This window comes from Fistularia commersonii, chromosome 7 (assembly GCF_037954325.1).
Source record: "Fistularia commersonii isolate RoL2024-O1a breed Wild chromosome 7, RoL_Fcom_v1.0, whole genome shotgun sequence".
Lineage (NCBI taxonomy): Eukaryota > Metazoa > Chordata > Actinopteri > Syngnathiformes > Fistulariidae > Fistularia > Fistularia commersonii.
In genome coordinates this window covers 2,073,847-2,099,235 of record NC_141290.1, presented here as the reverse complement: position 1 = coordinate 2,099,235, position 25,389 = coordinate 2,073,847, and the positions used below count along the sequence as shown (strand labels likewise).

At 42.7% G+C, this 25,389-nt stretch overlaps 2 protein-coding genes across 3 annotated transcripts in view; both read right to left on the bottom strand.

Annotated features, from left to right (window-relative positions):
* ptpn9a (protein tyrosine phosphatase non-receptor type 9a) overlaps nt 1-8,578 on the bottom strand; it is a 42,375-nt gene extending 33,797 nt beyond the window's left edge. Inside the window, exon 1 of the mRNA XM_086149077.1 lies at nt 8,371-8,578. Coding sequence (XP_086005203.1) covers nt 8,371-8,403 — 33 coding nt within the window. The 5' untranslated portion in view covers nt 8,404-8,578. The remainder of the gene's footprint in view (nt 1-8,370) is intronic.
* A 2,671-nt stretch (nt 8,579-11,249) lies between these two features.
* snupn (snurportin 1) lies at nt 11,250-24,479 on the bottom strand. Of its 2 annotated transcripts, XR_015106341.1 has the most exons (11): nt 24,358-24,479; nt 22,214-22,378; nt 21,243-21,429; nt 19,200-19,304; nt 17,083-17,179; nt 16,913-17,010; nt 16,634-16,711; nt 14,100-14,180; nt 13,454-14,023; nt 13,236-13,320; nt 11,250-11,493 (listed from the first exon to the last, which is right to left on the bottom strand). XR_015106341.1 is itself a non-coding variant. In XM_086149079.1 (9 exons), the coding sequence occupies exons 2-9, from the start codon at nt 22,369-22,371 to the stop codon at nt 13,703-13,705; spliced, it is 1,125 nt and encodes a 374-aa protein (XP_086005205.1). In that variant the 5' UTR covers nt 22,372-22,378; nt 24,358-24,479; the 3' UTR covers nt 13,347-13,702. The 2 variants fall into 2 exon arrangements, 1 of the variants encoding a protein (XP_086005205.1); XM_086149079.1 differs by lacking the exons at nt 11,250-11,493; nt 13,236-13,320 and having other exon boundaries at nt 13,347-14,023.
* Nucleotides 24,480-25,389: the final 910 nt, after the last annotated feature.

The window sequence follows — 25,389 nt, the reverse complement described above, 5'->3', positions numbered from 1 at the left end:
AGGAACTCGGGTGGAACGGTGAGGCTACAGGGAGTGGAGATCAAGAAGCTGGAGGATTTCAGGTACTTAGGGTCAACAGTCCAGAGTGTAGGAGAGTGTGGAAAAGAGGTGAAGAGACGGGTCCAAGCAGGTTGGAATGGGTGGAGAAAAGTGTCAGGGGTACGAAGAGATAGAAGAACATCAGCCAGAATAAAAGGAAAGGTGTACAAGACAGTGGTGAGACCAGCGATGCTGCATGGACTGGAAACAGTAAGAATGACCAAAAGACAGGAGGCAGAACTAGAGGTTGCAGAGATGAAGATGTTGAGGTTCTCTTTGGGAGTGACCAGGATGGAGAGGATCAGGAATGAGTCTATCAGAGGAACAGCACATGTTAGATGTTTTGAAGAGATGGTCAGAGAAGCCAGACTGAGATGGTTGGGTCATGGACAGGAGAGGCAAGAGGTCTGGAGGAAGACCAAAGAGAAGATTTATGGACGTGGTGAGAGAAGATATGAAGGTAGTTGGTGTGAGAGAGGAGGATCCAGAGAATAGGGTTAGATGGAGATGGTTGACTCGTTGTGGCGACACCTGACGGGAAAAGCCGAAAGAAGAAGAAGAAGAAGAAGAAGAAGAAGAAGAAGAAGAGGTTCAGCTACAGACTCCAGTCCCTTTCCTTTAGGACATACATGCTGTGGAGGTCCTTTGTCCCCAAGGCCATACAGTTGTTCAAGGGCATCCAAAAGGAGTTGAGCATAACGAGCTGGGCTGCATGAACCCTCCCAACTTGGAAACTGCAAGACACCTTATCAGGACACTTTTCCACCCTCGTTGGATTATTAATATTATAATTTTCTTTTCTGTGTGCAAAATCTGTGCATTGAGTATAACATGTATGCTAGACTAGACACCTTCATTTCCTTCAGGATCAATAAAGAATCTCTACTACTACTCTACTTGTTGTGGCAACCGGACTTGTAGATCTTCACTTGAAGATGTTTCGGCCCTCATCCCAGAGGCTTCTTCAATTTTAATGACCTATGGGGAGTTTCCCAATATAACGTCCAGAGTTGCGGGTGGGTCTAGATCAGGGGTGTCAAACTCATTTGGGGTCCAGGGACCACATATGACCGAATTTGATGTCAAGGGGGCCGGGCCAAGCTTTATTACCTCAAAGTAACACTAAGTCCTGATTTTTTATTTGTTTCAGTGTAAAGGAGAACAGGTAAATGAGAAGAATCTGTATATGTAAAGAACTGTTCCTTTAAAAAAAATACACGACGAACAACTTGAGACTCGTGTAGAAAAGTAAGTGCCATTTCAACAAGACTATGCCTCAGTTCCGTCTCCTCAGTTCCCCGTTCATTTTGTCCTATTTTTCTCATAGTGGCAGCAAAACTAGCTGCATCCACACCGAGCATACAAGTTCCTTTTTAACCAACAAAGTGGTCCCTTTTTTCTTGGAAAACTCTACACTCAACGTAAAGTCCACTTTACTCTTTTTTTTCTGACAATGACATCTTGCTGATGAGGGTCCAACGGAAAAGCAGGTGCATTTCTAACAAAAAAAAAAGCTATTTACAAGAAGCTGCATTGCTGCTGTTAGCTTCAAATGTTGCGCCATGTTGCTAAAACTGACTAAAACAGTGCACCCCCGAGCAGACAATACAGATTTTTATGATTTTTTTTTTTCCGGTACCAGCCGGCGGGCCGAACATTTGACACCCCTTATCTAGAGTACGGTGGCTTGTTATGTAAATGGGAGAGTTGATGGTCAGACACTCGGGCTAAGGGCGGTTGTTATGCTAAGGGAGGTTGTTATGCTAACAGGGGTGCCGTTCGTTGGGGACTAAAGAGACTCTTGCGGGATCACCTGGATTGGAATGTGAAAAGGTAAAGCCAAACAAAGGACCCCGATGGACTGAGGCTCATGTGGAAAGTACCGGATCCTGGTTTAGGTGGTGGGTCTTTCCTGATTGTTTGGAGGGTGAAGGGAAAGTGAAGAAACCTCTGGGATAAAGGGTGAAACGTCTTCCAGTGGAGAAATTCAAGTCCACGACAAGAAGATTTCCACAAGAATCCACCAATTATCCAAACATAAATCAAGAGTTGTAACCATTTTACTGCCCAAAGTCCAAGCATATTGTAGGTTTTTATATTTGTATTAAACCACCAAAAATGACTATAACACATTAATTCATTCATATACCAATTATACTATTCAATAGGGTTTGTAGCTGGACATTTCTGGACTATTGAGCGCACCTGAGTATAAGCCGCACCGGATAAAAATAACTAAATATATATACATGTTCATATATAGGCTGTACTTATGTATAAGCCGCAGATGTCCATATTGTAACATTTAATATTAACGCAGATTTTTTTTTACCATTTATTAAATACATAACATTACATTAAAATATCATTTTTAAATTATTTAAATTTAATATTATTTTTTTTATCAAAAAGAGGCAATTAAATACATAACATTAAATTCAAATATCATTTTTTAAATTATTTAAAATTAACATATTTTTTTAATCAAAAAGAGTTAATTAAATACATTACATTAAATTAAAATATCATTTTTAAATTATTTAAAATAAACATATTTTTTTCATCAAAAAGAGTTAATTAAATACATTACATTAAAATATCATTTTTAAATTATTTAAAATTAACATATTTTTTTCATCAAAAAGAGTTAATTAAATACATTACATTAAATTAAAATATCATTTTTAAATTATTTAAAATTAATATCATTTTTTTAATCAAAAAGAGTCAATTAAATACATTACATTAAATTTAAATATCATTTTTTAAATTATTTAAAATTAATATTTTTTTTAAATCAAAAAGAGTTAATTAAATACATTACATTAAAATGTCATTTTTTAATTATTTAAAATTAATATTATTTTTTTTATCAAAAAGAGTTAATTAAATACATTACATTAAATTCAAATATCATTTTTTAAATTATTTAAAATTAATATTTTTTAAATCAAAAAGAGTTAATTAAATACATTACATTAGATTAAAATATCATTTTTTAATTATTTAAAATTAATATTATTATTTTTTAAATCAAAAAGAGTTAATTAAATACATACGGAAATGTTATTTTTTTACCGAACAGAGCCTTTAACACGGCTGGTGAATTAGATAGATTTTAAAGAACACGCACCCGTTCACACGTGACACACAAACATGCAACCGTTGATTCACCCTCTCATTCGCTCGTCTTCTCCCAAAATACCACCGTTCATTCACTTATTAACATATCCGACCTATTTTAGTTTATTTATTTCCTTCATTGTCGCCGGCGCCGGCGACTTGACTTCCAAACAGGAAGTCAACAACCATGTCACCCTTTCTCTTACACTACCGTGTCCTGGGAGTAAACACACACACACACACACACACACACACACACACACACACACACACACACACACACACAGTTTCTCTTTGCAACACAGGGTCCACGCACACAAACGCAAAAATCAAAAATACAGTTTCTCTATGCAACACATGGTCCATACACACACACACTTTCTCTTCACAACACATGGTACACACACAAGCACACACACACTTTGTAAAACACTGTGTACACACACACACACACACACTTTCTCTTCACAACACATGGCAAACACACACACAGTTTCTTTTGCAACAGAGGGTACACACACACACTTTGCAAAACACACAGTTTCTCTTTGCAACACATGGTCCACACACACACACATACACGCACACACACACACGGACCCAGTTTCTCTTTGCGACACAGGATCCACACACACACACACACACACACACTCAGTCTTTTTTTTGCAACACAGGGTACACACACACCCACAAACACAAAAACACAGTTTCTCTATGCAACACACACACACACACACACACATTTTCTCTTCACAACACATGGTACACACACACACACTTTGTAAAACACTGTGTACACACACACACACACATTTTCTCTTCACAACACATGGTACTCACACCCACAGTTCCTTTCTGCAACACAGGGTGTACACACACACTTTGCAAAACACACAGTTTCTCTTTGCAACACATGGTCCACACACACACACACACACACGCACACACACACACACACACACACTCCACCCCCAGCATCCAGTGGAAATGCTTTTAGCAGCTGCTTCCAGAATGAAGTTCCACTACACTCCTGCATGTTCCCGAGAGAGCGGCGCACACACACACACACACACACACACACACACACACACACACACACAGGCTGTGGATGTAATAAGGGCGTCCGGTGCCCGAGCGAGGCCCGAAGCTCACACAGGAAATGGAGGAGGCAGATAAGACTCGCTGCCGGCCAGATGCTGCAGGAGATGCAGGAGATGCAGGAGTTCATGAGCTCACCATCGCCACCAGAAATTATTTCCACGTCGCGGATTTTCATCTCGGACGATCACGGGACTCGATAACGAGGAAAAAAAAAAAAAAAAACGGAGCTTCTCGGAGAAGCTTGGATTCCCACAGGAGGGGATTCATCTGTGGGTTCTCCATGTTCTCCTCAGGGTTCCTCAGGGTTCCTCACACCATCCAAAACACACTTCACTGGAGACACCGAGGGTGGGCGATTCATTTTAGCTGCCGGGACTAGATTTCTTAATTTTTAAGCGCTGGCCAACTAAGTGTCACGCTATTGGAACAAAATAAAATTGAAATATAAAAAAAAAAAAAAAAAGAAAAAAATTGTCATTTTATGTCAACTTTAAAATTATTCATGGTCATATAAATGTACCAACATTAATTTGTATGTAATCATCCATACAAGATTTAAAAAATATATATATATATATTGTCATTTTATTTCAACTTTAAAATTATTCATGGTCATATAAATGTACCAACATTAATTCGTATGTAATCATCCATACAAGATTTAAAATATATATATATATATATATATATTGTCATTTTATTTCAACTTTAAAATTATTAATGGTCATATAAATGTACCAACATTAATTCGTATGTAATCATCCATACAAGATTTAAAAAATATATATATATATATTGTCATTTTATTTCAACTTTAAAATTATTCATGGTCATATAAATGTACCAACATTAATTCGTATGTAATCATCCATACAAGATTTAAAAAATATATATATATATATTGTCATTTTATTTCAACTTTAAAATTATTCATGGTCATATAAATGTACCAACATTAATTTGTATGTAATCATCCATACAAGATTTAAAATATATATTGTCATTTTATTTCAACTTTAAAATTATTAATGGTCATATAAATGTACCAACATTAATTTGTATGTAATCATCCATACAAGATTTAAAAAAACAAGTAAAAAAAAAAAGAAAAAATAAGGAGTTTCCAAATTCAATGCTGATTGAAAATACTTATTAAATTATCAAAAAAATAATAATTTGGCGGGTTGGATGAGCAAGTGAATCATTTTCTGTCAGTACACGACGTAGGAATGAGAATGAATGCATTTGAATGAGTGAGCGAATGTTTATATGTTTCTATATTACAAATTTATAAGAGCATAAACTGTCTTATGTTAATACCTAAAAGCGAGAGAGTGAATGGTTGTTTGTCCATGTGTGTGTATATAAATTAAAAAAAAAAAAATATATATATATATATGTGTGTGTGTGTGTGTGTTTCCTCTCGTCCAATCACAGCGTAGTTTGTTGGACTCCGGCCTCCACCAATCCTGACTGCAGGATGAGCGATGTAGATAATGAATGAATGAATGAACTTCAATGCTGATCCACTCCATTAGCTTAGCATACATTCATCCTGTTCACTCGTACGTCAGGATGATTGTAATAGATTACTTCCAGTTCCAGTTACCGCCTCATAAACGTCTTTCATTGAGCAAAAACGGTACTAAAAAAATACTTGCAAATTAACTTTTAAAAACAACCCCGAAGCAGAAACGGACATTTTTCGGCGCCGTCAGACGGACGCAGATGCGACTTTGTTTATATCGTCACCTCAAGTAATGGAAGTGGAATTCAAAGATGGCGAGATGATGGACCTGGAGTAACCCTGTGGAGCACGGCGGCTCCTCGTAACCGCCGGGTCGCCGTTAGAGCTTTTAACGGCACTTTCCATCTATTGTTCTAGCAGGAAGTGCCGGGAAACCGAACCGGGGTCAATTCTCTGATGGGATTCCGACGACGTTCAGAAAACCTGAGTCACGTTTACGGCGAGAAAAACAAGGAGGACCGCCGGTGTCCGACCGGGAAGTGGTTGGATGGAGATCCGGCGGGACATCGGGGAGGGGAAACGGACGGCTAATTTCAGGAACCGGGATTAGCGAAAGCCCAATTAAGACGGGATTTATTTCTGGTTTCAGCAGGCGTAAGGTTAGAGTTCCCGCTTCACAACAACAACGAGGCCTCCACGTTCTCCTCAGGGTTCTCCGGGTTACTCGACACCGGCGAAAAAATACGCAACGGCCTCACGATGATGGACCAACGTCCCTTAAAAGACGGGACGAGGAGTTAGCATGCAACCAGGAAGGATATAGCTTATATCCTCTATTTCTCTCGCCTCAACAACGATGTGGCTACTTTGTGGATGTGTTTGGGCTAACTAGCTTTAGCCTCGTCACGTCGGGCCGATGAAAAGACCGTGAAATTCTGAGGGCGTTCAATTCCGACACGGAAAAAAAGACGGCTTTACTTGTTTTAGCGCCTTGGAGGAAGATAGCGATCAGCTAGCCGGTGCGGCTAATGTTCAGATGTGCTCGATAGTCCGATTATGACGATATTTCTGATCTAGACGCTTCTCGGAGAAGCTCCATAACTTCCACGTTGGACGGCACTGAGTTGGATTCTCACAGGAGAGGATCTAAGGGGTGGTTCTCCACATTCTCCACGTGTCTACGTGGGGTTCTTCAGGGTTCTCCAGGTTCCTCACACAGTCCAAACACATGCAGGAGCTTCACTGGAGACACTACGTTGCCAAAACATGTGAATGAGCAAATGAATAGTTGTACGTCTGTATGCGATGTGTGAATGAGAGGGTGAATGGATATTTGTTGCTACATGAGCGAGTTAGCAAACTTCTGTAGCGCGAGTGAATGAGAGGGTGAATGGATGTTTGTCGCTACATGACATAGAACAAGAGAGTTAGCATACCTCTGTCGAACGAGTGAATGAGAGGGTGAATGCACGCTTGTCGCTACATCACAAGAGGATGAGCGAATTAGCATACCTCTGTAGCAAGTGTGAACGGATGTTTTGTCGCGACATGACATAAGAATGAGTGAGTTAGCATAATTCTGTACAACGTGTGAATGAGAGGGTGAATGGATGTTTGTCGCTACATGACACGAGAATAAGCGAGTTAGCATTGCTCTGTAGCACGAGTGAATGAGAGGGTGAATGGACGTTTGTCTCTACATGACATGAGAATGAGCGAGTTAGCATAACTTTGTAGCATGAGTGAATGAGAGGGTGAATGGATGTCTGTCGCTGCATGACAAGAGAATGAGCGAGTTAGCATTGCTCTGTAGCATGAGTGAATGAGAGGGTGAATGGATATTTGTCGCTACATGACATAAAAGTGAGTGAGTTAGCATAACTCTGTAGCGCGAGTGAATGAGCGGGTGAATGGATGTTTGACTCGACACGCAGCCCTGTGATTGACAGGGTGAACCCCGACTCTCGTCCAATCACAGCCGGGATAGACCCCCCCCAACACATACACACACACACACACACACAACCCTGACTGCAGGATCAGCGTACAAACAATGAATGAATGAACGGATGACTTTTAAAAAAATACACATTTGCAGCGGAGAGCGGCATAAATGCAAAAATGGGAGAAAAAAAAAAAGAAAATAATCACAAATTGAAGGTGAAAACAACTTTTGGAAAACAACTGGAAACAAAAGGAATAAAAATCTAAACAAATAAACACATCTCGGTCAGTGCGTGACCTACATTACACGGGGTTAAAACCCATGGTTCCGGCGTGACGTGAAATCCACGTAAAGCTTTCACGGCATTCCTGAATGGATGTGTGTGTGTGTGTGTGGGGGGGGGGGGGGGGGGGGGGGGGCGTGGAAGAGGGTGGGTGATGTGGAACCGTGACAGCGTGTTTTTTTTTTTGTTAAATCCATGCGTGACCGTCACGCAGGGGAACCGGAAGCGGTGATGCAACCGGTGCAAAATAAAAAAATGCGCCAGAAACGATGCGTTATTTCCGCTCCGCATTCGAGGAGGAAGGTGTGTGTGCGTGTGAGAGATGTGTGTGTGTGGGGGGGGGGGTCGCGCTCACACGCACACGCACCACATAAAGCACAAGAAGAAGAAGAAGAAGAAGGTCGGGCCTACCTGTTCCTCGTCCGCCGACAGGACGGCTGCCATGATCCCGTGTGATCACCTTTCTTCTCTCGAGACTTCCGTTCTCATAAAAGTAGCGTGGGGGACGTGCGTGTGCGTGTGCGCGTCGGGGGTTGTGGGGTTACGGGATGTCCCTCCGGCTCGAAGTTGGAGGCATCTGAGGAGCTTCTTCTCTCCGGATGCTGTTTGGAAGGGGCCCATCCAAAACTACAGGAGGAGGAGGAGAAGAAGAAGAAGAAGGAGAAGAAGGAGGAGGGGGTTAAAAAAAAAAAAAAAAAGAAAAAAAGATGCCGGTTGTTGTGTCAGATTTCAGCGAGAAAAAACGACGGGAGGGAAAGGAGGAAAAAAAAAAGAGAGAGGGGGAGGCAGCCGGAAGTGGAGAGGAAAAAAAAAAAAAAAAAAAGGAGGATCAAACCCCCTCCCCCCGTGACGCGACGTCCATCCCCTCCCCTCCACTCTGCGTGGATCCGTGCGTGGGGAGAGAGTTCTGCAGCAGCGTCGTGGAGTGGATGTCGCCTTTATGTTGCGTGAAAGAGAGAGAGAGAGAGAAAAGAGAGAAAAGAGAGAGAGAGGCTGGGCTTCCTGCAGGATGCTCTTTGGTCCCCCTAGTGGTGGAAAGTGGAATTACACCCACCCACCCACACACACACACACACACACACGTACGATGTCTCGCGATGTGTTTTCATTCATAAAAAAATAAAACAAAAAAAAGATTGAAAGCGAACAGCGGTAAACGAACAAAACGAATAAAAGAAATAAAGTTCTGTGTGTATCGGATTACATCCGGGGATTTGGACACGACTTCCGGGAAATGAAAGCGATGTGTGGTCGCAACGTTTTATACATGGAGGAAAAGGAAATAGTGTGTATAAGAAAATATATATATACACACACACACACACACACATATCGATGGCTGGAATGCAAAACCTCCTATTTAAAAAAAACAAAAACGTTTTTTTTAATGAAAAAAACGTTTCATTTGATTATAGTATGGTCTTTGTTAAAGATATTCAAGAATATGCTATTGTTCACAGACTATATTTCTGTTATAATTTAAAAATACAAAGCATGTATTCTTACCACTGACGATGCAGAGAAGTGTTTTTTGTTTTTTTTTCCTAATTTTTTCTGTTTCATTGTGCACATAGGAGTTTTGTCATGTGACATTGATGTCAAAAGAAAGGGCAGGATTATCTTCCAATTCCCATCCCAAAAACCCAAAATCGAAAAATTTGCAGATGGGAGGTTTTGCACTCCAGCCATCGATTTGTATACATATAATATATATATATGATTTTTTTAAAATATATATATGTGAGGTAGAATAGAGAACTGTGGCTTCAGGTTTGGGGTAATGTTTTATATATATGTATATATACATATATATAAAATATATATCTATATATGTGAGACAAAAATTGGAATGGGTTTGGGGAAATGTATAACATACGTGTTTATATACATACATATATCTTCATATACATATATATGAAGTACAAGACTGGGATTTGCTTTGCAGAGCTGGGTGCTGTCAAGGTAACATGTATATATATAAATATATATTTGTATATGTGTTTTTTTTTGTGTATATGTATACAATAGACGAGTGGAATGGGGTTTGTATATGTGCATTTATATTTATTTATCTGCAGATATATAGATATGATATCAGATTTCAGGGAGATGTTAGAGCTGGATGTGGTCGGCGTAGCGTATACATACACTCACACACACACACACACACACATATATATGTATTTTTCTGTCTTCTATCCGTCTGGCTGCACTGTGGAGCGCAAAATAAGGATTTGATTGGATGGAGAAACACCACCTCCTAAAACTCCTGATGAGAATCGTACAAAACGGCACTCGAATCCCGAAGCGTGTCACTTTATTTACACACAATGTCATTAATGAGACGTTTGCAAAAAAGCAGAAACGACACCTGGCATTTAATTTCACCCACATCCACTGTTAGAGAAGCACGTATTGCGTGGTGTGAACTGAACGCAGAAGCGAAAGTAGCAAGAAGCACCTGCTAGCGCCGAGTTCAATCACCGAGTTCCTCTCCCGGCCCGACATCGACGTTACGGAGCTATTCTGAGAAGCGTCGACATCATAGATACCCCCCTGGTTCCCACAGAACTCCTCACCCTTTCTTGTGAATTTCTCCCTATTTCCAAGCACTTTGTCATCATCGTCACCGTCGGGAAGCCTCTCCGTAATTTATCTTTGTCGAAACCGCCACGCAGACACAAGAAAGACCTTATTGCGTGTTGATATTCCAGGGAAAAAAAGGAGTATTACCTGCAGAAAAAGCAGCAAACTATTACCATAAGTACCCCGATATCACTCGGACTTGGCTTTCCAGAAATACCTTTTAATTTGAGGAGAAAAGAAAAAAAAAAGTTACCCCGGAGCTGCTCGGAAAGATCTGAAATTAAAGGTATGTTCACAAATAAATATATGTATCGAAGTACAAATATACCGCTCAAAAAAAATAAAGGGAACACTTGAACAACACAATGTAACTCCAAGTCAATCCCACTTGTGTGAAATCATAGTGTCCACTCAGGAAGCAACACGGATTCATTTTGACTTGTTTTAAGGACATTACATCAAAGTTGGATCAGCCTGGAGTTTGTTTTTACACTTTAATTTGGAGTGTGATTCCTAATCCAGACCTCCATGGGTTGATACAATTGATTTCCATGGATCATTTTTGTGTGATTTTGTTGTCAGCACATTCAACTGTGTAAAGAGCAAAGTATTTCATAAGAATATTTCATTCATTTAGATCTAGGATGTGTTTTTTAAGTGTTCCCTTTATTTTTTTGAGCAGTGTATATATGAAGTAGAAGAATGGGTTTGGAGATGTAGAGTGGGGTTTATTTACGTGTGTGCGTACGCACGTAATAAATAAACATTTATATTTCTTTTTCCACCAAAAAACAAGATCCCACAATAGGCCGACTGTAAATAATGAGTCGTGAGAAAGTCTGGGGGGTGGAAAAGGAGCGGATAACAATAGACTTCCTGTCGAAGCGGCTGACATCGTGTCATTTGGGAAACTGGGATACGCTAAGCTCCGCCTCCTCGATGGTAACCCTGACAAGGAAGAAAAAAAAAAAAAAAAAGATTTTCGGTTCATTTTCCATCGTCGAAACACCGAAGTGTCACTGCGCCGCCGCTTCGGTTCACACGAGCGTAATCGACGTTTTGGGCTCCATGTAAACAAGACATAGATGTCGCAGATATGAACAACAATGGGCGAACTTTCCCGCGTAAACACACTTCGGACACACACTTTGCGCCATAATAAACACGTTTAATCCTCGATTGCGACGTTTCTAATTCGGAATCTTCTATCTTAAATGCTTATTTTTAAATGTGATGGTGAATATTTGTACGTCTGTGAGTGAATGAGCTTTAAAGTCCCGGTTTTTGGTTTCCACCTCTTGGAGAAGTTCCTCCTTTAAAAGCCCAACTGAACATTTGGACAAACATTTACATTCTGACGAAGCGAGAGAATGCAGTGTTTCTACTTGACCTCCTTATTTGTGCGATCCAGGCCGCGCCGACCCACAAACAGATCAACTCCTTCTTCTCCGCCTCCATCTACCAACCCCACGTCCACTTTCACCTGATCTTCTAGACCTCGATATTCTTCTACCCAGATCCCCCTTCATCTCCAGGAACATCTAACCCTGGCTCCCAAAGACCTCAGCATCTTCATCCAGAGCAAGTACGCTCTGAACTGTCGATATTGGGTCTTCTGATTCGCGCCTTGGCGACGGAGGGAACGCTCGAAAAAGCGAAAGCGCGGGGTCGGCGAGTGCTTTCCTGGAAAGCGCTTCTGACTAATACCTAGATTCCTGCTTCGACCGCACGCTCGAGCGCGCGATCGGAAAGAATCGCCAAAAACAACCGTCGCTCGCTCTGCGCGGTCTGCCGTGCAGTTTCGTGTAAATTAACCCCTTCGCGGTCGGCAACAGGTTCCATCCAGAGCACGAAAACAAGAGTTTTCCGTTCAACGCCCCCAAGAATCTCCGCTGTTGAGTAATCTGGTCTTATTAATGCGGTATATTCCACCCTCCTCCCGTTCCTCGGGCTCCCACGTTTCCCAGAAACCGTTACAAAACCCCGCAAACGCAACGCGAAGGAGTTGTTTGGTGTTCCGTCGTAGGCGGTGAGAGAATTTCTTTTTTTTTTTTTTTTTCCAGTGTGTAAAAAAACCCAGCAGGGACGACCGCGCTTGCTTATCATAAAGCGGTCCGGCCGAGGACGCGGTTCTTTGAGGTCGATAAAAGTCCTGGGTTCGTTCGGGTTTTCTACCGTTTTTTCGGAAAACTGTAGTACGAGCGGCCGTCGGTTCATCGGAGACCCGAAATTTAAAAAGGTCGAATGTAAACTTTAACTTCAGACTTTGTATTTAGACTTTTTAATTCCTCTTCCTTCAGCCGAAGGGAATCTTCAAATCTTTGCACTTTTTAAGACCTTAAAACACTTGACAGCCTTAACTTTGACACTTTATATTTTATTGTATTTCTTAGTCTCCCTCCTTGCTACTATTATCTATTATTGTTTTGTTTTACTTGAAACTCTGGCACAACAATTTCCTCGGGATAAACCGAGTTGTTCTTATCTCATCTTATCTTATCAGAAGACATGTAAAAAAGCTTTTTCGTAAAGCTTTGCAGTTTGGGGATTCTAATTAAATTAAGTATATAATCACCGAGCACGGATCCGACGGATCTATTTATCCGTGAGCCGATTGTCGGGATGAATCTGAAGGTTTTTCCTTCCCGACAGGCCCTGAAGGTTACGCAGCGCGGTGAGTCACGTCTTACCGTCCGCCGGCGTCCGTGCGAGACAGCGAAGTCACGGTCGGGGCCCTGGCGGGGATCGCGGAGCTTCTGGATGAAACATTAAAACCTGGCAGTTGAAGGCGAACAGCAAAGACCGATTAAAAACAAAACATTTATTATGAAACTTTCGAGATCGATTCGGTGCAATTTTTTAAACGGTAAAAGAAAACGACCGTCTGTCCGGCTCGTGGTTTCCGAACCTCCTTCGGGAGTTCGGCTCCTCGGACGTTGGTTTCGGGACGGCGGCTCTCTGGAAGCTAAAAACGGAGATTTCTCCTGCGACGACCGGCGCAGGTTTCCACGGCGGCTTGCGAGTCGGGGAATGTTTTTTTTCTTTTTCCGCGCCCGGCTGAAGGCGGAGCTGCGGAAGCGGGCGCCGATCTGCGGGGTGCCCGAGCGGCGCCGGATAAAAACCAGCCGAGCTTTTAGCCTTTTTTTTTTTTTCCCGCTCAGCTCTCCATCTGCGCTTCCCTGATGGGCTTCTGGTTGAAGCAGTCCGGCCCGTCGCCGGCGTCCTGGCAGGGCGTGGACAGGTACTCCAGCTCGTAGCCGCCGCTTCGGCTGGCGGGCCGAACCTCGCCGGACGGCTTCTTGTGCTCGCGGATCTGCTGCAGCTGGTGGTTGGCGTACTCCGGCTTGGCGGTGAGGGGCCCCGCGGGAACCTCCATGCCCAGGATGTCCTGGACCATGTAGGGGCGGAGCCAGCCCACCAGAGGGGTGCTGCCGGGGGTGTAGTGCGTCTGCCGGTGGTAGAAGAGAAGACCGTCCACCTGGAGGCGGGAAATCTGGGTTGAGAGAACCTCCGGAGGTGGAGAGCGGGACTCCGTCGGAAGCCGGAAGACTCACGTTGAAGCCGTACTCGGTCGCCAGGGCCCGCCGGATGGATCCCGCCTCGCACGTCGTACTTTGGAGGCTCACGAAGCGGAACTGGCCGGACGATAAAAGCGGGAGAGATGAGCGGAGGGTTTATTTACAGAAGACAAATCACTCCGTCTGAACCGAGCGGAAGTACTTTTGATTTCTCCAAATGGCAGCGCAAGAGATCTCAACTTTTATTTGAATAACGTTTCCTCTACGGTCAATCGTTCGCGCGACGGCTAGCGTTAAATTATTTGCAGTGATCTGCCAGAAGCCGGAGGATCTCCAGTACCCAAGGGTCAAAGGTCCAGAGCAATGGAGAGGCTGGAGAAGAGGTGAAGAAATAACTCCGGGCCGGTCGGGACGGGTGGAGAAAAGTGTCGGAGGTGATAAAAGAAGGTCGGGAAAGGCGCAGAAGATGGAGGTGGGAGCAGCCGTGTGGAGATGTGGAGATGCGGAGGCTCCTCTTTGGGATCGAGGAGGACGGAGAGGATCGGGAACCCGTCCATCAGAGGGACAGCACATGCGAGATGATGTGAAATTAAAGAAGTAAATCTGGTTTGAGGTACTGGAGTGGAAGAGTGAAGCTACAGGGATGGAGATGTGGGGGGAGTTGGAGAACTTTAAGGGGTCATCAGTCCAAGGGATTCCTGCTCCACCAGCGGAGCCAGATGAAGACGTGGAGGTTCACTTTGGGACGGCACATGGTGGATGATCTGGAGGTAGAGGTGACTGAGATGGTTTGGACATGGAGGGAGGAGGTCTGGTGAGGAGGTCTTGAGGAAGACCAGAGAGGAGGTTTATGGTTTCAAATCTTTGTGCTTAAGACCTTAACACACTTGATGGCCTTAACCTTGACAATTTATATTTTATTGTATTTCTTATTCTCCCTCCTTCCTATTATTATTGTTATGTTTTTGCTTGAAACTCTGGCACAACAATTTCCTTCGGGATGAATAAAGTTCTTATCTTATCTTATCTTATGGACGGAGGTCAAGAAGACAGGAAGTTAGTTCCTTCCTCGGTTCCGAAAGCAAGCAGAAGAAAGAAGTAGCAGTAAACTGACAGGACTTCGACATTAAGGTTGGGATCATTTTTACATTACGTTACATTTGGCAGACGCTTTTATCCAAAGCGACTTACAATAGAGGACATAAGCACTGCAAATAAAACACTTGAAAATACAAGATGCACGGGAAATATACAGAACAGTAAGCTGGGGTTAGTGAGTTTTTTTTTTTTTTGACAAAGACATACACAAACGTACACACACACACACACACACACACACACATTGCATAGCCTAACTTGCTGCCTAACCTGATCTGGGGCATCAGCGCAGTAAAAAGTCCTGAAAGAGAACAGTTTTTACCTGTTTCTTGAAGGTTGAGAGAGATGATGCTCGTCTTGTTGCTTCCGGGAGTTTGTTCCACCACTGAGGTAGTAGAACTGAGAACAGTTTTGCCCGAGATCGCTTAGAGCGAGCAGAAGGTACTGCTAGTAGGTTTGTATTAGAGGAACATAAGGTCTTATCATTTGGTTCAGATATGCTGGACCTGTTCCTGAGGTGGTTTGGAATGCCAGGGTCAAGGCCTTGTGCTTGATCCTGGCAGCTGCTGGATGAACAGAGGCGTAATTTCCCGCTGATTCCTAGCAAGGTTAGTCCTGCCAGGATTTTATTCTATTTTATCTGCTTCTTCCAGATGAAGCCGGCAGGTGAGTCCAAGCACTGGATTGCCGGTTCTGACTTCCTGCCCCGCTCGACATGCATGTCGCTTCCAGTGAGGAGCCGGGGGATCCCAGGAGGCCTCAGGAGGCTCAGATCTTTCAACGTCTGCAGGACCATGCTGCAGGTGTTTTACCACTCGCTGGTGTCCAGCGCCATCTTCTACTCAACAAGCTCATCAGGAGAGCTGGATCTGTCCTGGGAGTGGAGCTGGAGTCTGTGGTGCAGGTTTCAGAGAGGAGGATGATGAGGAAGCTCCTCAGCATCATGGACAACCTCCATCACCCCCTGCGTGCCACGTTGACGTCCTGTCGGAGCTCTTTCGGTCGTAGACTGATACCACCGAGGAGCTCCACTGAACCCCACAGGAGGTCTTTCCTACCTGAGGCTATCAGACTTTTTAATTCCTCTTCCCTCAGCCGCAGGGAATCTTCAATCTTTGTAGCTACTGCTAACAGCTGAGACAATTCATATTTCATTATATTTCTTAATCTTCCTCCTTCCTACTATTATCTATCACTGTTATGTTTTTTTACTCGAAACTCTGGCACGACAACTTCCTTCGGGATAAATAAAGTTGTTCTCATCTCATCCCGGCAGTCGCGTCGAGCGTTGGAATGCCGTCTCGGCAAAGCGCCCTGAAGAAGGAGTCTATAAATAGCAGCGGAGCCGGGGACCGTCGGCCTTCGCCAGCCGTGCGGCAGATGGACGGTTCACGTATGTGGCCCAAACACACCAAATTGGAAAAAAAAAAAAATAGAATAAACAGGAGGAAAGAGACGATTCTGTTTCTCACCGGGTTGCGTTTGGCGATCTCCGATAGGCCGTCCGTTTCCTGGACTTTGGACTGGAGCCAGTAGAAACGGAACTCGGTCTATAGATGAGAAAAACCAGGCACTGAACAACAAAAACAAACAAAAAAAAAAAAAAAAAAAAAGTTCTGTTTTTTTCAAAATCCGAGCCAATGGGATGGCAACGTGGCAAAAGCGGCACATCTGCGGCCCAGACTTCGCTACTTAAAGCAATTAGACAGGCATTCCGGGACGGCCGGCGGATTTCGGGGGGCGCTGCTTACCGGGCAGTCGTACACCGGGTGTCCTCGCCAGCACATGACGTCCAGGATGTAGTACGTTCGGTCCACCTCGCTGTAAATGCAGTCCAGGATGGTGAAGTCTGCGCAGGAAGGTAAGATCCAGGTTTGAAACTTCCCCTTTTTTTTTTTTTAGCGCGGGAATCTCGGCTCACCTTTTCCCATGGCGGAGTTGTGGCGATTCCCGCCGGGCAGCAGCGAAGGGAAGCGGTTCACGCAGTAGCCGCTTTTGGTGTAGGCGGCGGTGGAACCCTGTGAGCACGGAGAGGAGACGGGCGGCGCCGCCGGGTTAGACGTTTACGCGACGAGCGTCAAAAACCACAACATCCGAACTCTTTGTTTTCCCACTGTGATCCCCTGGGTTGTTTTTAAATTTGCCGTTTTTCCCGCGTCTTGACACTCGACTTTTGAACCAAAAAAGAAAAAAAAAACGATATCACGTCGAAGAATCTGGCGACAATCAGGAGATTGCTAGCTTGGCCTCAGAGCTCAGACTGGATGAGGGCGAACCATTTTTTTCCTTTTTTTAAAGTAGTCCAAAGCAGACGCCAAAAACTACAAAGGTTCCCTCTGGAACAGGAGCTCTCTGATAAAAAAAACAAAAAAACAAAACAAAAACAAACACAATACAGACCCGAACGTAACCCTTTGTTTCAGAGAGCCTTTTGGTCGCCGTTGCGCAAACAGGGTCAAAGAGAGAAATGTGGCAATCGTGGAACTGAAACTGCGGACGTACTTGCGGCGTTTTCTTGCATCACAGGGTCTGCGGGATGTCTTTCAAAAGTTAGCCGAAATGTGCTTTTCAAAGCGTTACAGCCCGGTGTCGGGACATTTACGGACAGATGTCTTCATGTCGCGGTTTATCTGACCAAACATGAACGCCTCCGAATTCTGACGCGACAATATTCGTAAAAGTATTACCGTGAATATCGATTTCCCGGTGACTGTTTTACGCAACGATCTTCGAGATTCTCGAGAAGAATCAAGAGTTAATACGGTTCCTTGGCGACCGAGACCGACGTTCTTCTTTAAGGTGTCGTTTCTTGGCTTTGCGGCGATGATGGAGCAACAAGATTCAGGCGGACGCTGTTTCAAAACAGGAAATATTTGGGGATTTTAGGTTAAAGAGTTGCTGGAAATGGGTATTTTCTCAAGGCAAAAATGGTTCCCCTGGCAAGACATTCACATTCCCTCATGTAGTGTTTAATTTAAATCTATTTAGTTTCAGTTCGCTATTTTTTTTTTTCTTATTTAATGTAATTCTCCATTTTAAGATTACGGTGGTCATGTCACATTATAATAAAACGTGTTTAATTTAAACCGGCAATGTGCGACACCCGCCGGCAACTGCAATTATTGAGCTTTCACAGCCCTGGAGTGGAGAGGAGAGGAGAAAAAATAAATTTAAAAAATCATAATAATCAGATTTTAAAAAAAATAATAATTAAAAATCATATTAACCAGATTAAAAAAAAATATTTTAATTGGCTGTTTCATTTGCAAATATGTATTTTGCAGAGTTGAGTGAAATTTTCTTTTTTTTTTTTTTTACTTGCGGTCACAAAAAGTGCCGTCATAAAACGATGACGGCACTCGGACGCGAAGGCCGTTTTTGATTTTTCAACCAAATAAAACTTCGGCCTTTGATTTTTCTCAATACGAGGGACTCGAGTCGACATGGAGGATGTGACTCGAACGTGACCTTCAACCCAGAGTCTCTTTATTCAAAGTCGAAAATGGATTTGGTTTTTCTTAGTAGCGGTTCGTGGATTTCGTAAAGGAGGGAAAATAGATCAAAAGCGGTGAGATCTTCATTTTAGATGTCAGAAGGGTTTCGGCGGCTTCTGTTCGTTTTTTTTTCGGTTAGAAACGGATCCAAACGGTTCTTATCGACATTGAAGATGACATGAGGAGAACATGGACGCTCCCTCCTGGGAATCCAACCAGAGACCTTCTCGCTGTGAGCCGGAAGCGCGAAACCACTGCGCCGTCGCCAACATGCACTTATAACTGATGACTTTTACTATTTTTCCGTGTTGCTCTTTGTTGCCGCTTTAAAATGTAAAAAAAAAAAAAAAAAAAAAAATCCAACATAAAAGTGAAGTGAAAGCAGCTCAGAGTCACACGGAGGAAGGAATATTTTTCCATTTCCTTTCATTCGTCAATGATTTCTTTACCGTACAAGTACATCGGGCGGGAATCCTGGATTCAATATCAACTTCATTTCAAAAATGGAATATTTAAGTGAGTTGAGGAATAAGACGGTTTCTACCTTGGAGGCAACAATGAGGGATCTTTTCCCCACGGGACAAACGACCATCACCCAGTCGGTGTCCAGCTCCGACGGCACGTCCACCAGCCACTCGGACAGCATGAGCTGGGGGCGAAGAAGCGCTCGGTCAGCGAAATGCATCCGACATCGAACGGAGAGTTCAAACTTTTGCACGGAGTCGGACGTCGGGATCATCGCAGGGACTCGAGCCCCATCTGCTGGACAAAACTCAAAACCATCGAGTGCTGCTTCAACGCTTGGATGGAACGATGTGGACGTAGTCGCATCACCAGGATAGTTCATTCCCTGCTAAGGATTAATAAAATATACATATATGACAAAACCGAAAGAAATTAGGAAAGAAAATAGCGTCAGCGATATAGCTACACCTTTTTGAGCAGAGCGACAAAGGAGCAAAACAACAGGTATTTTGATATCAGTCCAGTTGATGCATAAAAAATGGACATGTCGGACAGAGTGCAAGTAGTTTAGTCATATATTTTGTGATTATAACTATTTAGCAAGTTTAGTGCAAATGCTCACGCATGCTCTGGGAAGGAGAGGAATAAAGGTGGGTTGCAGCGAGACAGAATATATGTGTGTGAATCAGAAAAAACTTGATTTGTTCCCGAGGGGAACCTGAAGGGCGCATGAGGAGGCAGCATAAAAATGTGAACATAAAACAAAAAATAAATTGAATTGATAAGTTAATTAATAAATTGAAATTATTGAATAGACACACAAACACACACACACACACATATATATAGATATATATAGATACTATAAATTACTGTCCAAAAATGTGCAAATTGTGAGTAATAAGAGTGAATGTAAGTGAAAGAGAGGACCTCAGATGGAACGGTGAAGCTACAGGAGTGGAGATCAAGAAGTCCAGAAGAGTCCAGAGTGTGGAAGAGTGTGGAAAAGAGGTAAGGAAACAGGTTCAAGCTGGTTGGAACGGGTGGAGAAAAGTGTCAGGGGTACGAAGACATAGAAGAACATCAGCCAGAATGAAAGGAAACGCAGAGGAGACGGTGGGGAGATGCTCCAGAAACTCAAATTCAAATCTTTGTGCTTTTTAAGACCTTAAAACACTTTATAGCCTTGACTTTGACACTTTATAATTTTATTTGTCTTTCTTATTCTCCCTCCTTCCTACTATTATCTATTATTGTTGTGTTTTACTTGATACTCTGGCACTACAATTTCCTTCGGGATAAATAAAGTTGTTCTTATTCTTAAACAGTGACAGTGACCTAAAGGCAGGAGGCAGAGCTGGAGGACGCAGAGATGAAGATGTTGAGGTTCTCTTTGAAGGTGACCAGGATGGAGAGGATCAGGAATGAGTCCACCGGAGGGACGGCACATGTTAGATGTTTTGGAGAGAAGGTCAGAGATGGTTGGGTCATGGACAGAGGAAGGAGAGTGAATATATTAGTAGACGGATGCTGGAGCTGGAGGTCTAGAGGAAGACCAGAGAGAAGATGGATGGACGTCGTGAGATAGAATATGAAGATAGTTGGTGTGAGAGAGGAGGATACGGAGAACAGGGTTAGATGGACAAGCACTCTCCTATTTGGGGTGGCAACATCTGAAGGGTAAAGCCCAAATGAAAAGAACAAGTGCAAACTCACATTTTTGAGTTAATCCTCACATTAAATTGTCCACAGTTCCTGTCTGTGGTCTGCTACACTGACTGCGCTGACTGCGCAGACTGCGCAGACTGCGCTGACTGCACGCATCCATCTGTATAACATGGTCTTAGCAGCCTATCTGTTTATCACCTGGAAATTACTGCCATAATAAATCATGTACAAACAGACAATTTATTTATAAAATCTGCACCTACTGCTCTTTTGCACTACTGGTTAGATATTAAACTGCATTCCGTCGCCCTGTCCATGTGCATGTGTACTCGTGCTCAAGTCGAATCCAATCAAATTCAATATATTTACAAGGTTACTATCGGGTTGGAAGGGCGTCGCGTTTTCACGCCGACTTTGCGCGTTGAGACGCGGCGGCGTCCACCGCAGCACCGACCTGGTTGGCGTAGTGCTTCGGCAGCTTCCTCCTCTCGATCTCCATCTCCTCCTGCTCCTCCGCCTTCTCATCCTTCTCCCGTCTCCCTTCCTCCTGGTTGTCCATATCCGGCTCCCCATCGCTGTCCGGCCCCGTCCAGTCCCCGTCGGCCAGGCGTCGCGCGTGGTTGACGTAGTTTAACCTTTTGCTGCGGGTGAGACGAAGAGGAAAAAGTCCTTTTTAGATGCTAAACGGTGACGTTCCAGAAACGAGAGCGACGCACGTGGATAAAAACGCATGACGGTTTCCACACGGGACACGTCCTTGAGACACGCCAGCTGTGGCACTTTCTGGAGTCAGAAGAACACATTTTGATGGATGCGAAGGACATCAGGGTTTTTCTTCCCTTCCTTCATTTTTATCTTCTGTCTGGATGATTTTCACGTCCTTACTTGCTGATGCCGGGGATTTTTTTTTTTTTTTTTCCCCCACAGACTGACTCATTTGTGTATTTTGATAGTATGACGAGTCTCGACTGATGTAGTCAAGATCTTCTTCCCACGATTCGAAAACTTCAAAGTCAAAATCTACTTGTCGTGGAATCTGGACTTGAAAATTCTCCCGAACTTCTTAGAAAGTGAAGAATTTACCTTTTCAGATTCTAATCCCCAGAAGTTGTACTTTTGTCCCCACCGTTAGCATAACAACCCCCTTTGACCTGAATTCTGTCCATCAACTCTTTCCATTTGCATAACAAGCCGCGATAACCTCGACCCGTCGACTCCCCGCAGGCCGTTGGAGGGGCGAAACATCCACAATTGAAGAAATTCAAATCCAGTTACCAAGACAAGAAGATTTTTTTTTTGCCAAGAATGAAATGAAAATGCACCCCCGAAACGCAAATCGTTTTTCAAAATGAGAAAAAAAGGCCGAGTTCACGTGTTTTTAACTCATCGCTTCAATGGGTCGAGAATAGAAAGCGTTCAAAGTACGTTTTCTGCAGGTCAAGGAAGCGGCGGCGCCGCTCGCTCTGCTCCAGCACGCTGTACTTGCTCTTGTACTGGGCCAGCCGAGGGTGGGGCGCCGCCGTGCTGTTGGGCTCCTTGGACACGGCGAAGCTGGCCGAGAGGGCCTGGGTAAGGTCATCCATGGGGACTCTGAAGACAGGCAAAAGACAGGCATCATCAGTAAGAGGGTTCGATTCCCGAGCTCCTAAGTGTTGTTGAGCAAGACATGGAACCCCGAATAGGGTGTGGGTTGAATGCAGAAGTTGAATTTTGCTGATGTGCTAAAATAAAGGGACTTTTTTAAACACTCGAATTTCAGCTTTTCCTACCGCGGGGTCAATAAGGATGCATCTTACCGTATTTTGCGGACCATAACGCGGACCGCATCATATGGGTCTATTTTGACTTGTTACTTTGACACTTTGTAGTTTTATTTGTATTTCTTATTCTGTTATACAATTCTGTTGATACAATTTCCGACTATTATTTATTATTGTTGTGTTTTACTTGAAACTCTAGCACAACAATTTCCTTCGGGGTAAATAAAGTTGTTCTTATTCTCATTTCATACATAAGGCGCATGATAAAACATACGGCTTATAAAGCGAAACAAAACAGTCAGTTCAGTCACGCTTTGTTTGGTCTTCTTTACTCGGTGCAGTTCATCCGCTCGCTTCCTCCACTTCCGAACCATTCATTCATTAATGTTAAATTCTTCTCTATTCCCATGATCGACTGCATTGATGATAGTCTTGAGTTTGAATTACGTTTCTTTACACATGCCATTTTTGGGGGTCCTGAGTAATATTCCGCTGAAGCACAGTACGTAACGGTGTTACAAAAAATGGCAGATGTAAGTATACTATGTACACGGATTGTGTTTTGGTTGCCACGGACACCTGGATTTCGTGTGAGGTTGAGACAACGTTGTATTCCAGAACTAAAACATTAGTTGTCTGACGTTGCCACCCACATTTAACTTTAATACAACATCCCTGTGTCGTATCACACGCGGTCCGACAATCGATCAAGCGGCGCGGCTTCATCGTTTTCCAAAGTCACGCTTAAACATTTTGACAAGTTTTTGAGCGTGATGCAAAACATTAAATTGGTTGGAGGTCAGGAAGCACAACAAGAATTCATACATAAGGCATATGGCCGATTTTTGAGAAAAATTAAGAATTTTAAGTGTGCCTAAAAAGTGCAAGAAATACAGTGTCTTATTTTTGTCTTTAGTGGTCTCACAGTATATAACAATAATATTAAATTCTAATTTTTTAATTTAAATTGCGGGTTATAGCTGAGAACAATTGTGATTTTGTTGTTTTATGGTTTGCAGATTCACAGTAATGAGATGTAGGATTGATCATCCTGCACGAAAAAATCAGTAAAGATGGTTCACTCATGTTCTTATAACCTCAATTTTATTACTTCAGTTAAGTAAATTGGATTCATTTAAATTATTTAAATATTGAACTGAAATTTATGTTGATGGGTCACAAATCACAACACTGTTTCAATGATTTGAACTGCTGATCTAAAGAAAGCATTTAATTTGTTTATAGTGTTGTTGTATTTTTTCCTAAAATAAAGAGAATATACAACATTTTAAACCCTCTATATTTGCTTTTTTATGTGAATTTAAACGATTTTTGTGTTAATAACGTGTTTTCTGCTGCTGTGAACCTGAATAGCCTGAACCACTGGCTGCCTTTCAGGAAGTAGTCGGTACCATCATCTACTTTCACGTTCACCATCATCTTATCCGACTCTTTGACAGCGTGTTTAAACCCTTGTAACCGAATTGTTATCACGTATGATCAGCAAAAACATGAAAACAACTTTTCGAACAAACGACATATCTTCCATTTGGGTATTAGAGACATAAAATAACCTCCCCCAGTCCACGACTCTATTGACACACTGCTCGCTAGCCGGGTACGCTAGCAGCTAACAGCTAGCAGAGTGCTAACCCCTGCTAGCATGTTGAGGGCCGACCAGTCGCTAACGACACGAAGCCTGCGTCCTTTCTGAAATGTCAAAAGGCTATAAAACCATTTTTGGGTCTATAATAACGACTGGACTGTGATACGAAACGGTCGCGGATGATATATGGGTTAAATTCATACCTCGGATATCCACGGAGGCTGCGGCTAAAACATCACGCTGTCATTTTCCCACCAATGGCGACTTTAAGTTGGCCGACCAAAAACTGCAAACTATCCCGGAGTTTTTCCCCCCTCTCTCTCCATCTAATAATAAAAAAAAACAAAAAAAAAACAGCAGTATAATATATAATTTAAACTAAGTGAGTACTTTGTTGACAATATATTTGGATTGATAATAAAAAATACAGTTCATTTAAACTCGACACTAAAGGACACAGGATTAAAAAAACAATAAAAATGAAAACAATACACTTGACAAAGTGGTAAAGTGATCATATTATCATATATATTTGTAATGTAATCACAAAAATTAATAGTGGTAAAAAATAAGTGACAGATACACTTGGCCAGAGACTTACAACACAGTAATATAAAGGAGGATTCCCGTTAGCAGTATGAAGCTTATTTTATGATTTTTTTTTTTTTTGGTGTATATTTTCATTATACCAAATCTTTTGTGAAATTATCTCGAAATAAACCTCTCACCGTGGTTACTCATTGAGATTAAACTTTTTTTTTTAATCTTTTTACTTGTGTGTGTGTGAGAACGGCAGAAGGCATTTTTTTGCTGACGTCATAACCTCCCGTCTGAAATTCGATTTATTCATTTTTTTTTTAAAATTCAACTTTTCACTTAAATAATCTCACATCGGCGTATAATTCTGTTTTTCACCCTCCGATTTATTCTTTTAAATTTATTTTATTTTATTTTTATTTTTATGTGTGTGTTTGTAGGGTGTAATTACAAACCCGACCGATAGGGGTCGCAGTTGAGCCGAAAGTCTCTCCGCCCGGAGCCCCATAAAGGATCCGACGAAAGCGGGGCGAAACTTGCCCTCCGATTGTCTAAACCCGGCGTCACGGAAAGAGTTAGTTCGGTGCAGCAGCGCGCAAAAGCAGCACAGAAATAACGCCGGCTCGAAATACGGGACGATGCACAGCTGACTCAGACCTTCCGGTTGCCGGTTGCACACCGTTTGTTTACTTTGTAAG

Bases quoted from the DNA above. Each gene is read 5' to 3' on its own strand.
- snupn (XM_086149079.1), bottom strand. From the start codon at position 22,371: ATGGATGACCTTACCCAGGCCCTCTCGGCCAGCTTCGCCGTGTCCAAG. The intron at 21,430-22,213 runs GTACTTTGAACG...TCTCACCCGCAG, and splicing joins TTCCTTGACCTGCAGAAAAC to CAAAAGGTTAAACTACGTCA. The intron at 16,712-16,912 runs GTAAGCAGCGCC...TCTCATCTATAG, and splicing joins ACCCGGTGTACGACTGCCCG to ACCGAGTTCCGTTTCTACTG.